Below are 15,344 nucleotides of genomic sequence, written 5' to 3'. Positions count from 1 at the left end.
TTCCTTGTAACCCCTGGCATTCAGGATATGAACCAGTCCAGTGGTGTTTTTATTGCTTCCCAAAAGGCAATCTAGCTGTGGGACATTGTCTTTTAAAACCCCATTGGGTCAGCAAATAAGGGGTACATTTGTAAAGTTTTTAATTAGTTAATTATGTCAGGTATTGTGTCCTCATATCATTTTAAAAATATTACTGAGGTACAGCGAACCTTGGATATTTTGTCCATACCCTCCCATCACTGCAAGTTATAGACAGGGTGATTCAAACAGCACTGAAATAATTGACCATTTTGAACAGTATCTGTAACTTCTTTGTGCAACTATTATTATAACACAGTCAAATGGACTGGTCTACTTACTTTTATAGGGATTCCAAGATGATATACCCTGTGATATAGTACAGAATGGGTATATCCTGTGATAAACCCAACATCATAAGTGAGTCTGCTTGTTTCCACTTAACCAGGCTCAAATGAATAAGTAGGTTTTGAATAGTAATAGCATGCTGATAAAAAAAACAATGAGTACAGAAGGCTACACAAAGGCATAAGCATGGCGCAAATACATGTTTTCTTTCCATATAAAGGGGCGTACTTTTGGTTCATTGAAGTTTTAATGTTTTGACATGCATTGCTTGTACACTAGCTGGAAATACAAAGGTCTGCCCCTGTTGTTTTACAACTAAATACGCAAGAGCTTTCTCCCATGTACACAATCACAAGCCATGGTTGTAATGCTAAATACATTTGTGAAACAAAGGGTCAATTGTATGTGAAAATGCATCAGCACCTGATAGGTCTACACAAGTGGAACTGTGACATCTCAATTAAGGTACATGCATTCTGCATCAATGCAGCCAAGTGAACTGCCTCGGGAACCAATTACCTTTCAATGCCAAATTGGGGAGGCCTGGTGCTTGGAATCAGAAAATGCTCTAAACAAGGCAATATACCACAACACTGAACTGGTTTTACATCTTATTTAAATGCATCACTTTGGATACTTTACAAGTATATTAGAAGAAAGAGTTTAGTAATCTGTGGCATTCCTGGAAACCTATAATACTGGAGAAGCCTGCAGTTTTGAATGGAGACATATCTTTCCTGGAGACATTTATATCGGTCTGCAGTGCTGAAAAGAATTATAAAAGCTGTATACGTTTTTAATATAACAATATAACACATTTTCTTCCTGATGACGAAGCCTTTTAGAAGTGGGAATACATAATCGTAATGGATCACTCATTTTAACTGTGTATACAAAAAGGCATGTGCTGGAGCCAATGAGAAACATGGTTACAGCACATTGTGTAGCCAATCGGTAACTTTTTTGAGAGTGTGTTCAGCGAGATGCTGCTAATACACTCACTTGAATTATTATATCAGCTAGCTAGTATCCTAGCTTAGTCAATTGGAGGCCTGTACAAAGTATCCTGGAATGCTATGTGTGCCAGTGGTACTGGAATCAGAATGTATTAAACAACATGTCTGACTAGTTGCAGTATCATACTTTGCATTTATGCTTGTGTATTTTTTAAATCTTTAAATAAATTGTACATTCCAGGTCAAAGGTTCCCTTGGTTATTTGGATCATATTCTGTACAGTTTATGGTATAATTACTGCAGGCATTCCGAGTGGGTTTTTCACATGGCTATGAGTGAATTCTAAATTGGTGATAGTTACCACATTGACTGGAGTGTTTAGTGCTGTGCTGCTCAGTCAAGAGATTCCTCCGTGCTTAGCAGCGTGTTTGAATTTGTGGCAGTCCTCAGCGATGCATGCTGCTGTCTATCTGCTGGAACACAGCAGTTATTAACACCAGCAGCAGCACATTGAGAAAAACCTATCAGTATGCATGTATTATTCCCAATAGCATTCCCACAGCACGGCTGTATTTCAGCTTGGACCAATGAAATGCATCTCTGTTTCAAGAGATGTCAAATATACAGTATACAACAGACCTGAGCTTTTCACTGTTGTGGAATGTGTTGACCGCAGAACACATTTTTAGTATGATACCACAATCCACAGTGTCTGGCAGTGCTGGACTTGCTTTTAGGGCTTCGCACCAAACCATATTTCTAACAAAAGGGGTCTGGTGTCTAAGAAAAAATACATAATGGGTCTATGTGATAAATTTGACTTTCCTTCTCTCAATGGTGGAGAGAAATCTGACAAGAGACTGGTTTTAGTTATATGATTTGACTTATCTTCAAAGGTGATTGTTGTGAAGGAGCGACACCCAGAGGATTTTTTCCACTTAGCGTTCAATATTTTTTTTGTTATGCGTTTTCTCAGTAGCATAAAGTACAGAACAGTCTGCGGGTTTAAGTCTCCCTCTAGTGCCTGATAATAATTACTGCAGATTAAAAAAAAAAAGTAAATGAGGACAGAAAAACAGGACAGAAAGCAAACCAGTCACATAGCGCAGACCTCAGTTTCACTGAGCATTTGTGGGATTATTTGGAGAAAGACCAATACACGGTTTACATGAATATTTCATAACTGTGGTGACCATTCTCAATCATTGTCTTTGATATGAATGTATATTGGTTTCCTGTTTATAAAGAATCATCCATTGAGTCAAGACCCATGTTATTACAGGTTTAAACTTTGATTAAAGTTAGGCTTAATAAGACTTTTATCGTTACATATGTTTTTACTGTATGGATGCAACAAGAAAGATACGGTGATAATGCATATGAATCACCTGTACAAATACATTTTTAGAATAAATATGAATTATATAAATATGTAAATGTAATAAATATAACACATTTTTTAAGAAGGAAAAGGAAATAAGTGCAATATAGAAATATGAATTGTATACAGCATGCAATATCAGTTTGTCATTATTTGTATACTTGAATAAACTGGAATAAATACAATAAAATAGGTGAATTTGGTAAATGGGGAGTCTGGCTGTCTATTATATTTGCAAACTTCATCATGTTTTCATTAATAATATGGAGTCTATGGAGATTATAATTACGTTTGTACTTCTCCACGGTTCATACTAAATGCTAACTTTTTAAATGGAATGTATATATATATATATATATATATATATATATATATATATATATATATATATATATATATATATATATATATATATATATATAAACACAGTGTACAAAATTGAAGGCATATAAAAAAAGGTTTTTAAAAAATGTACACAAGGGTTAGGCGTACCACATTGTGACGATGTATTGTACCACTTTCTGGCGCTAGATCTGTAATGTTTAAACATCCTAACTTCTACATTCAACATGTGATGTCTGAATCGTGGATTGATTTTTACTGCCTGTGTAGTTTTGGCACCGAGTAAAGCCCTAGTTGACAGCCTCAGGAGTTTTTTTTTTTTAAATATATCGTATATATTTTTAATATTTGTCTAAGATGTCACGGTTATTTTACGATGCGTTTAAACGTCTGTCATTCGCAAGGCAGAGATATTTAGGAAAATTGCGTTCCTACTGGACAGCAGAAGCGAGAAAACAAACTCGTCAAGATAATAACATCAGTTATCAGACACTGCCTGGTGGATCTCCTGTGGCTAACCAAAGCCGGACATTTCGATATTACCATGGCTGTCATTCCCGTTACAATGTATTCAGGCGGCCCAGAGTTTGGTTTTTCGGATTCGGTGTTGGACTGGCGGTCGTTTTTGGGATGAAAGAGATTGTGTTTGTTGTTAACAAATCGAAATGTCAAGAAGAGGAAGATGTGGCCGATGAAGGAACAAAAGATAAAGGCAGATATGCAGACGCGATAGGTGTCAGCTACGATTTACTTCAAAGGATAAAGGTATTGAGCACATGTTGTGGAGTCTGTTATGAATGTTAACACAGGTGAGCCTGAACGGGTATCGGTTACATTGTAGTGTATGCTTGCTTGCCTCACGAATTCTTTTAACAGGACTGGAAACTATAGGGGTGCAATAGTGACATGTGATATTTTGGCACCAACGTGTAGACCTACATTTATTTTATTTATCTTTCTAGATCTACAAAAAGTGAGCGTCATTGCCAGAGCAGACCTAAAGTAAATTTAAAAAATGTGAGCATATGATACTAATTTAATGTTAACGATGTACATGCTTTGCTATTAATCCTGTGTTGAAGCGGATTCAGACGACCTAGGCATTGCTGTTCTCTTTAAAAAAAAAAAATAGCAAAGTGGTCAGTGGCAGACCAGTACAGTTTGGATGTGGTCAACTAAAGCACAGTTGCTTGAAACAACGCAGAGTCCAGTATTGCAGCTGTAAAAACTTGAAGCCCTTGGTAATAAATTAACATGCCTGTGTATTTGTCTGAATAACCTTTAGTACCAAACACAATACCAACCCCCCTAAATCTATACCTCTGGCAGTATGCTTTAATTAGCAGCAGGCCCACAGCCTTTGTGTTAAGCTACTTATGTGATTCTGGTTTAGGTGGTTCAAATGTGTCTGGCAGGCATTTCATTTCAATATGTAATGTCCTGATCTGCTACATTGGAGCATGCCCCTGCAATGAAATATGTTGCTGAACTTGACAATGAGGTAATTTGACTTGTTTTAGTTTCTTGGGTATGCTATACAGAGAGTCTGCTGAGTTATTGCCTTTTAACATTTTGTGCACAGCTGTATTCTATGGTTCCCTGAGATCCATGCGCCTCAAAGCAATCATTGTCAGTACACGAGTAGGAGATGGTCACATTATGTTCTTAAAGTCTCCAGCCCATAAAGCAAGGTGTTTTCAGTACCATTAATCGATGAAGAGTATCTGACTGCTTTTCTTTCAATCCTCCTGTGTGTAGGATGAAGTAGGAGCTCCAGGGGTAGTTGTTGGGGTCTCTGTGGATGGAAAGCAGGTCTGGACTGAAGGTCAGTACAAATTAGTGTGCAGCTGTTATAAAGTTAAACCTGTATTACTACCTGATGCCTTTTATATTGTTGTATTTTCGATAAAATCCACAAACCTGTGGTGCTGTAGTAAGCCAATGTTACCATAGTGACCAAACCAAAGGATGCTGGAGGCTAAAAATGAGTCTTTAACAAATCATACAGGACAAGGGAAGTTTGAAACACCTGCCACATGTAGCACGCTCTTTTGGTTTAAATAGGCTGATCTCCGTCATTCTGTAATATGTTACAACTGGCTGATCAAGGGCAAATCCATGATCGCACAAATTAGTATTGTTTTATAAGGAACCGTTTTAAATATGTGCCTTGCTGTCATGAATAAGCAGGTGTAGTCTGTCAGTCTCTGTGCTTTAATTGTTATCGTTTACATGGGCCATTCTACAGTTAGATAATCATCTTTCTTCTAATCTGGTACAATGAACATATCCAGTACACACATTTCTGCCATGCTTGCTATTTCCTATACACAAATATTATGTTTATTCACATATAGCCACATTTTCAACATAATGGGTTCACCTTGCAGTTTTGTTAAATCAGTGTTGCCCTGACTGCTCATGGAGGCATCTTGTTATTTTGTCCTGTAAGGGGAAAAAAATCTAAAAACTGATATCACCTGTTTGCCTGCTACAAGCAAGGGCACCTGATAGTTCTTAGACGGTTCTTATTACATGTTGGCTCAAGTCAGGGTGTTCTTTCATTCAGGACTAGGCTATGCCGATGTGGAGAACCGTGTGCCGTGCAAACCGGAGACAGTGATGCGAATTGCCAGTATCAGCAAGTCGCTCACCATGGCTGCTGTGGCCAAGCTGTGGGAGGAAGGCAAGCTGGAACTTGATGCCCCAGTGCAGAAATATGTTCCAGAATTTCCTGAGAAAGAGTATGAGGGTGAACCTGTAAGTCAATTTTGGTCAACAAAGAACAATGCAAAATGATATTTTAGCTCTTTGCTCAAAGTCTTTCTTTGGGCCATAGCTGGCTTAAATATTATGGCTTAAACTAATATTTGACAATGTGCACTTCACAAATCTTTTAATGCGCGTGTACTGCTTGTTTATGTGGCATTGTGCATGAAATTTGAATAGGCAACCTGGTTTTTACATTGGTTCAATGGCCTAATAAGAGAGATGACAAAAATGTGTTATCCATGAAGAACATATTTAAATCTTGAGTTGTAACCAGCTGTTTATAAAGTATCTATGCATTATAAAGTATTTTATATTTAAGCTTCTGGAGTGGTGTCAGAGTTTCCCATTATAAGCAATGTCATGTCTGGTATCTGTAGGGATGCAGGAACAGCAGTATTCCTGTGAGATGTTTTTTCCTTTCCTACCAACAGGCGTTACTATAGTGTAGGTGTTGTGCTAGCACTACTATATATTTTTCCAAAAAAAAGTTTACAAACAACTAAATTCTAACACACCCACACATCTTTGCTGTTTCTACATGTCAGGTGACAGTAACAACAAAAATGTTGGTGTCGCATTTAAGTGGAATCCGCCACTATGAGAAGGATCCTAAGAAAGTGAAAAACGAAAAGGAAAAAAAACTCAACAAAGACTTGATGGCGGATAAGAAAATCGGAACTACAGGTTCTGAAGAGAAAGAAGTCGAGGATGAGGAGAAGGATAAACAGCCTGGGACGAGGCAAAGCGGTACAGCCAAACCAGAAGACTTGAAATGCAGCAACGCAAAAAAACCTGCAAAGAAAAAGGAGTTTGAGCAGGAGGAGTACTACCTGAAAGTCAAGTTTGAAAATGTAATCCAGGCCCTGAATCTGTTCAAAAAAGATCCTCTGATCTTTAAACCAGGTTAGCTGAAATTACACCTGCCTTATTTTGGATATGTACTTAGTAAGTTTATTTTAAAATACTTGTGGTTATTATTGTCTGTTATGTCTGGGTTCTGTAGCTCTTAGATGGGAATTTTGTCTATAAGTGGCGGCCAAAAATGAAATATTTAATATAGGAGTTGTTTCACCATTTTACTATCATAGAGTCTGCTCATAGGAATTCACTTGTCTATTACCACATTCTTATTTTTTTATCGTGTGCGTCAATGGAATTTTATACTCGCATTAATTTACGTGAGTGCTTTCGTTTAAAAATGGACAAAAAAATGACCTTTAAAATACACAAATCAGCCTACATAGGATTCAATACACATGGGGGAAAAAAGAAAGACTTTGCAGAAACAACTTATATAATAAATATTTAATTTTTTGGCCATCACTTGTAGGCAAAATTCCCACAACACAGACTGGACAGACATTTTTTGTATGTTACAGATTGAAATGAGTACTCCTGTCAAATCCAAGCTGGTTTGGACTAGCAAGTCTATTGGTCCAAGAAAAATACCAGTTTGGAACATTTATAAATCTACATACTGCACCCAAAATGTATTTATTTATATACAAATGCATTGTCAATGAAGAATTTGCGTCAAGCTAACTGTATACAAAAAAAGCATTTTACAGTACATAAAATAGACAGCATTATGTAATCTTGTACTATATATAACTGACTTGCGTAATGGGCTGTTTGTTATACTAAGAGCTGAAGCAAAGTGTGTTTTTTGTTTTTAAGGAAGCCAGTTCTTATACTCTACCCATGCCTTCACCCTTCTTAGCGCTGTAGTGGAGAGAGCTTCGGGACAGAAATTCCTGGATCACATGATGAAGCTGTTCCGGGAACTGGGAATGTTGAATACGGTGCCGGATCAAAATGACCCCATTATATACAACAGATCAAGGTAAATGCCTGACAGTGCTTACAGAATTCAGGGTCTACTCATTTGATCTAAACCGTGATCTTAATAACATTCTTATTACAAAAAACTTTAAATACATCTGACAGTGCAAGTTCTTTACAACACTACAGATACAAATTCAGGGAGTATGTTTAATTACTGAATTGATCTGCCATAGTTTATAAGTTATAAACAAAGCTATAGTCTGAAAGATATGTAAGAACAGAGTTTATTTTTTATTTTTTTTATTCTTTCAGGTTTTATGCTTTTAATAAAAGAGGTCGTCTAGTAAACTGCCCTTATGTTGACAACTCCTACAAGTGGGCTGGAGGTGGCTTCTTGTCCACAGTGGGCGACCTGCTTCTGTTTGGAAACGCCATGCTTTACAGCTATCAAGCTCTGCACGTGAAGGACAGGGCCAAGAGCACCCTGCTCCCAGGCTACCTCCAACCAGACACCGTCAAGACCATGTGGACTCCGGTGGACAAAACCGAGATGTCCTGGGACAAGGATGGCAAATACGGCATGGGCTGGGCGGTTGTAGAGAAGAAGCAACAGTGTGGACAGTGCCGGAGCCTGCGCCACTACGTCTCACACACAGGGGGCGCTGTGGGAGCCAGCAGCGTACTGCTTGTGCTTCCTGAATTCAGCGAGAGGGCAGCAGTTTCCACCGGGGGGTCCCCACCAAGAGGAGTGGTGGTCACCATTATATGCAACATGCAGTCAGCCGGCCTCAACAGCACTGCCCTGAAGATTGCACTAGAGTTTGAAAAAGCCAAAACCATGTGAATGTATGTATGTATGTATGTTGCAGAGCAGATGCTCTGCACGTGTGTGTGTGTGTGTGTGTGTGTGTGTGTGTGTGTGTGTGTTAGAGAGAAAGAGAAAGAGAGAGAGAGAGTTCCCCGGATAGCTGTAGCTTGGGTGCGGTTTTGTAGTGTTTTTGTTTAAAACCCTTTGTTGTTGTTGCTTTGGTATAATAAAAGTGCGCAAGTAAGCGTTGAACTGCAGTTTCCATGTTTGGGTCTACTAATTCAATGGCCAGCCTAAACCAGCAGCTACAAAACATGGTGTCAAGGTGGGATAGCAACCCCTACTGACCCAGCTGGAAACTGTCTCTATTGCTCCTACTGTTCAGGCCGTGCAAAAGTGGCCATCTTGGCCCCAAGCTGTCCCTTCACTCCAGAGCCAAGATGGCCACCAGTCACCAAACAAAAACACACACACACACCCGCGCGCAGATCCTCTGCTGTATCACACTATGATTGTTTCAGCAGTACAATATATTTGTGTATAATCTGTTCAATTGCGTTTCCTGTGAAAGAAAAAAAAATTGCATATGTTTTGCATCTGTAAACATTTTCTGGTTGATTGCAGTAGAGCTGTTTTCTCATCTCTTTTTATTGGAGCTCCTGGGTGATGTCAGCTGCACCTCCATTCAAAGGGCTTGGTCAAGCCACGCCCACGCAATGGTACCCTTGAGATCCTAAGGGTGACTGACTAGCAGTTGGATGGGAGAAACATTTCCCAAAATACAAAATAGTATAGTGCACTCCATTTATAAGAATGACTGACATAAGAATCAACCGCACCGACAAAATCATTCCTATACTAACCATGCTAAAATACTCTGCTTCTAAGAATCAAGCAATCCACTTATAAGAATCATTTCGGGGCAAACTGGCTGCATATAATACGATACTGTATCAAGTGCAAGGCTGTGTACAGCCAATAATGCTGTTTTTGAATTTGAGTTTGATCACATCTCGCGTGATTAGGCAGTGTATTCCCTGCAAATATGTGCAGCACCTACCAGTAGAAATAAAGCAAGTCATGTTTATGTGTGAGTTGAAATGGCAGGCAGGCAGGCATTTTTTTTTTCTCTGTTAGTGAAAGTGGGTTTTAACAAAGTGAATACACATTCATTGAATACATACTGAGTACAGCAGTGTTATTGTGTGATATGCATGAATTTCAGATGTCGCAGATGCTTAAATTCAGTGGTAGTCCTGACAATAAAATACTGTCATTTTAAATCACAAAGCACAGCAGTTAAACTAGGCACCCTCACGAAATGATCACTTCTCAAGTATACTGTAGTAAAATAGGATTCTGCAGCCGTGATCATATAATAAGTTGCTTATTCACAAGGACTTGTTTTGATTGTTTTGATGTACTGTCCTCAGTGATTGAGCACCATTGGCATTTGTATACTGTACTTAAACTGCTGATGCTCAGAGGCACACTTTTGCTAATTTTAATCATATCGGTCCGCTTTTAAGAATCAACCGCTTACAAGAATCAAACAAGACCTACCAAGAGAAAATTACTTAACTAAACATAAATTAATAATAATAAAAAAAACTTGCAGTAATATGTAGCAACAAGCATTACATTATTAGAAATGTAAGCCATACATACCATTATCTCTTACTATATTTAGTATCATTTTAAAGGATACTACTGTTGTAATTATTAATATAAAACATATACACTTCCATTATCACTTTAATAATAAACCTCTCCTCGTTTATATAATTCTGAAGTCCCAGTTCAGGCTAATCACAGTGTCTATAACCCTTCTCCGTAAATAGCCTTGTGTCTGAGATGCTCTTCAAGACACTGGATTGCAATATCATCAACTTCAGGGTCAAATTTATTGCCAAAGAGATGTCGTTGTCTAAGTATCCACTGAAGATCCCCAGAGCCGTAGACGCAAACTGATCTTCGATGAGTCCCAGTGCAGCGTGGATAGGGAGCCCCTTTACTGACATCTCCTTCCAAGTATGACCATTTTACTAGCCGGGCAATGGAGCTCATATCTGAGGTATGGAATTTTTCATTTGGTGGGTTGGAGCCTGGTACCCCAGGCATTCTTTGGAGAGTGGCCCAGAGGTGTTCATCAGGGCTGTAGGTGTCCTTTTCCCATTCAATAAGTTTCTGTGCTTCATGGTTTTCAAACAGGTACTCCACAAACTCCCTGGAGACAACAAAGTAAGCACTGCCTGAGAACATTGGGGAGCTAATAGGAGGTGGGCTCTTCTTTGTATCAGTCCTGCTTATGGAATCCGTGACCTCGTAATGGTACATCCAACAGGTTTTCTTATTCTCTGAGGTAGTTTCAGACTCTAAGCTGTTCTTGCCGTTCAGCACTTTGAGGGATCGGACTATCTCAGCATTGGTCTTGATAAGAAAGTCAGTCCCGCAGGTGTTCAGAAGATACCTCCATTGGACATCTGCTGCAAGAAGATCCTTCATACAGTTCAGATCAGCCTGCACTCATGACCAAGAAGCATAGACCACTTTCTCCAGCTTACTGGCCACAAAGACATTCGGCAAGCAGGACACGATGGCTCTCACAGCCTTGATGAAGTTCTCTGGAGACTTCTGGTCTACATGGACACAGTATACATTCTGAGGATTGTAAATGGCCCTCAGAAGCCTTTCAAACATCTCAATTTTCTCATGCACCACAAGGGAGTAGGCGATTGGGAAGTCTCTTTCCTCCTGGCTGAGTGGGAAGGTAAGGAATCTTCTGTTTTTTACAAAGGCAGGGCAATCCACAGTCATGTTCAAATAGTCATTCTCAGTTAAAGGCTTTTTCTTATTTGCAATAAGTAACTGGCTCAAGAGTGCCTGCTCATTGGCTTCCACGTCCCCTTTGATGATTCCGGAGCAGTTACTGAGAAAATCCCGATTATTTCCACTGAGCAGATGAGACGATCTCTCTGCAATGTCAGTGGGCTTGCAGGGCTGCCTCCCAGATTGCAGCTGCATGACCATGAATAAAAAGATCAACATGAATAAATAAGACTTCTTTATATATGGGTTAAATTGAAGTCTACCTTAAGCCAGTTACCTTTCCAGGAACAGATGCATTGGACTGAATTCCTTTGGGCTGTGATACTTGATTTAACTTACTCAAATAAGGAAGTTTTAAAAGAATATTTATTTCATCATCATGCACACATCTTAGACAGCCTAATCTGGACAGAATAATTGGCTCAGTTGGCCTTTGCGCAGGTAGCCATCGGGCACCCAAGGACGAGGCCTCTGGCCAATGTTATCTCGCAATTGTGGGGTGGGTTCATTATTTAATATTCTCCACTCATGGTTTGGTGGTCTTGTCTTTTGGGGGGAGGTGGCTCATAGCCACATCCTATCTGCAGCACTGGTATGCATGTATCTGTTCGTGTATTTCCAGCCGGCCTCGCGCAGGTAGCCGTCGGGCACCCACGGACGAGACCTCCGGCCAAATATATATTTCACTCGGGCACTGAGTGCCCTCCACAGTCATAAATCATCTGCAATTGCAATCGCTATCATCATCATTCATTAACTGCCATTCATTTAAGTGGATTCTCCGTGCTGAAAACCCAGTTTACGGCTTCCATGGTGAGAGTTGTAGAATCAATAATGGATGCCCCTGATGTTCGATCAAGAGAAGGCCCTAATGTCCTAAGAAAACCTTTCTGAGTTATTTAAATTTTTCTCCAAATAAATGAATCTTTCTTAACTATCTGTACACAAGGACAGAAATAAGAATCCCATTACATAGCAGTTTGATCCATTCTTGGTTTTACACACATGAGCAAGTTACCTATTCACTATATCAAATCTGCAATGCATGAGTCTTATTTAGATTTGGTTTCCTCACTCATTGGTGACTAAGACCTCAAGCACCCAACTACGCTGCCCCAGAAGTGCAAGCAGCATTGATAAAAAAAAAAAAAAAAAAAAAAAAAAAATCCCTGGTCTGGGGAGCATTGCTTTACTGTCCTCCTCCCATCATCTTAAGGCCATACAAAACAATTATCATATTAACATAAAAAGGCAAAAGACTGGTATGATTGCTGGTATGAATCAAACTAGAATGTTTGAAAACCATAAATGAAATACGTCGTTTCAATTTACCGCACTGCTTTGTTAAATGTACTTTATAGCCCTTAAAAATTGAAGATAATGTTTTATTACAGCATAATAAGGATTCTTTAGATAAAGCTCACTGACACTTAAAGACCACGCAAAGCCCACCTGACTCAGTGCTGTGTTACCTGTTTTTTTTTTTTTTTTTTTTTTTTTTTTTTTACTTCCTGTTCAGCGGACAGAATTCACCTTTAGCAGCGTCTGGTTGAGATAAGAAAAACAAAAACAGAGATGATTAAAAACACAATCCTCAGAAGCTTCTCTTCTCCGACATCTTCCAGGAAACACTTGCCTTATTGCTGTAAAGGAGAGGTAGTGAAGGGGTTTGGGAAGGGAAGCTGAGAACTTCAAATCCCTACAGGTACTCCTAAAGCTGTTGCGATCTCTGTCTAGAAAGGCTCGTTATGCTAGTAGTAATATTAATATGATAGTATGGACTGCATGAGAATGTGGTTATACCTTATAATACAAATATCATAATACATTTAGGAACACTACAAAGTTTTATTTCTGGAACACAAATAAAGTATATCCAGGCAGCATGAATTTACACTACTATTGTAGAATTTATTTTCCTTGCCTTGTTTGTACACATGCTGTAGTTGTACTTTGTATTTGTAAAGGAGCATATTTAACTTGTACAGAGAAACGGCGTGCAAGAGTTAAAAAATAAAAGAATAATAATCTAGTGACTTTCTTACCCCACCGCTTGTAATAAAATTCTGTCACATCAATACCGTGAACAAATGTCGCCAAAGCTGTATGCATATGAAGAAAATATAAGTGTGACGTATACGTTTTTGTAAGTTGTGCTAAAGAATGATACTGTAAAGAAAAGCGTTTTGCTAAATCTTTGTAAAAATGTTACATACAAACAGCCTCCATTTTCACAGATTACAATACACACAGTAACTTGGCTAGGGAAAGTCTTAAGAAAGTGTATTGGTTGGTTCTCTTCGTATTTGAACAAGTGTAATTGTGGCGTACGTACGGACAAACAGACAGTCATCTTGTATGTAGTATTCACAGGTTCTTAACTATGTCTTTCATTAAAATTGGAAAAGCAGTTAGAGGTAAAATAAATGGTTATTTACCATGGCTAGTGCTATACTAATAGAGCAACAACATCAATTATGATTTGAGAAACATGGAGGGGATTGTGTTTTGTGGCCTCACAAAGCTTGGCCTAGGTTACAGTGGTAAGCCATTGATGGTGGGCCACATTGTCAATTAACATTTATTTGAAGATCCAGATTCATTCTTCGTTTTGAGTGTTTGTGCTGTAATGTGTACCTTTCTTTCTATCAGTAAATCTTGCCGATAATGTTGTGGAGAAGCTCCCACCTGAGATTCAGCAAGGTGTTTACTTTGGGTGGGCTGTGATAAACCATGGAGAGGCACAGAAGATGGTTATGAGTATCGTCTGGAACCCTTTCTACGACAATATAACGAAGAACATGGTATTGCTTGAAATAGATTCCTCTTCATAAACTGATCAACCTCTTAACAGCTGTTAACCCTACGGGGAAAGCATGTCGTGTGTGTGCGCATGTACACATATCTGCAGAATGTACAGTATAAAGGATACACAATGAACATGAAGTACTGTGGGTTATTCCATGAATGAGGCTGTCCAGATAAGCCCAGAATCCTCTCAGCAGTGAAAACACAGCACTGCAGAAACGCCAATGGTGTGGTTCTGTTTAGATAGCAAGTGCAATTTAAGGAAAAGAAAATCTCTTAAACAGCTGAATTCCGAAAATTTCTTTCCTTGGATCAAGCTCTGCCCGTGCTTAGCAACAAGGTGTAATTTGGCACAGAGCAATCTTCCCAGTCATTTTGTTGTTGGATTTGAATGAATGCAAGATCAATTCCAGAATTGAAACAGGTCAAACAAATATCCACTCTCTATCGCTGCAAACAAAAAAGTTAAACACAAGAATTCCGAGACTCGCAGTAATCTGTATGGCTGCCTGTATATCTGAAAACTGCTGTAAATGAACAAAGTGGAATTATTTAAAAAATGTTTTTCAGTTGTTTTTCTTCACCTAGTAGAGTTGGCCATTACTTTTATCTTGTTGCTTGTTTTTAGGAAGTAGACGTTTAACAAAGATTTTTATGGAAAAGAGCTTAGTATTGTTATTCTGGGATTCATCAGACCACAAAGGGATTTTAATTCACTTGGTAAGTGTCACGTTTGCTTTGTACATCGTTTTATTTGTTATTCTGGGTATTTTTTGTATTGTCTACTTTTAAAATCTTACTACAAGGAAAAAGGAAAGCAAAGATGGTAAAGAAGAGAAAAGCACCTCATGGTATCATGCAGTTAGTTTTTAGCAGGACATTTCACAATACAGAGAACTGATTAAGGAGAAAGGGTAAAGTCTGCACATATATTGAGTTTACCCTTTCATTTTATGTCACTTTTGGCTTTGATGTAGAACCAGTTCAATGGAACTCTTATGCAGGAACTATGCAGTTCTAATGAAAACAGACAGCTATTAGATGGTATTTGTTAAAGAGAACACTGTGGCTAATGCTTGTTTCCTTAAACAGACGAATTGACTGCAGCCATTCATTCAGACATAGCTACTGCTAGGGAGAAACTTGATGAAAGTGAATACAAACAGTACAAAGAACTTGTTCAAAGGGGAACCGAACTGCTGCAACAAACTGGAACCTGAAGTCAGCCCTCTGAAACAGCAAGATCCAGAGCAACACCCCAGTCACGATGCCTTAAACCTACAAATAGACCAATGTA

The 15,344-nt window shown here is 38.8% G+C and overlaps 2 protein-coding genes and 1 long non-coding RNA gene across 4 annotated transcripts; 2 read left to right on the top strand and 1 right to left on the bottom strand.

Moving 5' to 3' along the window:
- Positions 1 to 3,266: 3,266 nt before the first annotated feature.
- Positions 3,267 to 8,667, top strand: lactb (lactamase, beta). 2 transcript variants are annotated; one of them, XM_041225672.1, is made up of 6 exons: positions 3,267 to 3,810; positions 4,804 to 4,870; positions 5,615 to 5,805; positions 6,363 to 6,720; positions 7,495 to 7,660; positions 7,915 to 8,667. In XM_041225672.1, exons 1-6 carry the CDS (start codon positions 3,403 to 3,405, stop codon positions 8,444 to 8,446), a joined length of 1,722 nt encoding a protein of 573 aa, XP_041081606.1. In that variant the 5' UTR covers positions 3,267 to 3,402; the 3' UTR covers positions 8,447 to 8,667. The 2 variants fall into 2 exon arrangements, with proteins under 2 accessions (XP_041081606.1, XP_041081607.1); XM_041225673.1 differs by having other exon boundaries at positions 3,771 to 3,854.
- A 1,561-nt stretch (positions 8,668 to 10,228) lies between these two features.
- Positions 10,229 to 11,609, bottom strand: LOC121298548 (beta-1,3-galactosyl-O-glycosyl-glycoprotein beta-1,6-N-acetylglucosaminyltransferase 3-like). The gene is given in 1 exon segment (XM_041225674.1): positions 10,229 to 11,609. A coding segment is annotated over 1 exon segment (1,230 nt). The 5' UTR covers positions 11,459 to 11,609.
- A 1,164-nt stretch (positions 11,610 to 12,773) lies between these two features.
- LOC121299321 lies at positions 12,774 to 15,286 on the top strand. The gene is made up of 3 exons (XR_005947383.1): positions 12,774 to 12,944; positions 13,892 to 14,767; positions 15,140 to 15,286. It is a non-coding gene; the product is annotated as an uncharacterized LOC121299321 (long non-coding RNA).
- The last annotated feature ends 58 nt before the right edge of the window (positions 15,287 to 15,344 follow it).

This window comes from Polyodon spathula, chromosome 24, assembly GCF_017654505.1.
Source record: "Polyodon spathula isolate WHYD16114869_AA chromosome 24, ASM1765450v1, whole genome shotgun sequence".
NCBI lineage: Eukaryota > Metazoa > Chordata > Actinopteri > Acipenseriformes > Polyodontidae > Polyodon > Polyodon spathula.
The sequence above is the reverse complement of the archived record's forward strand: the minus strand, read 5'-3'. Positions and strand labels throughout refer to the sequence as shown.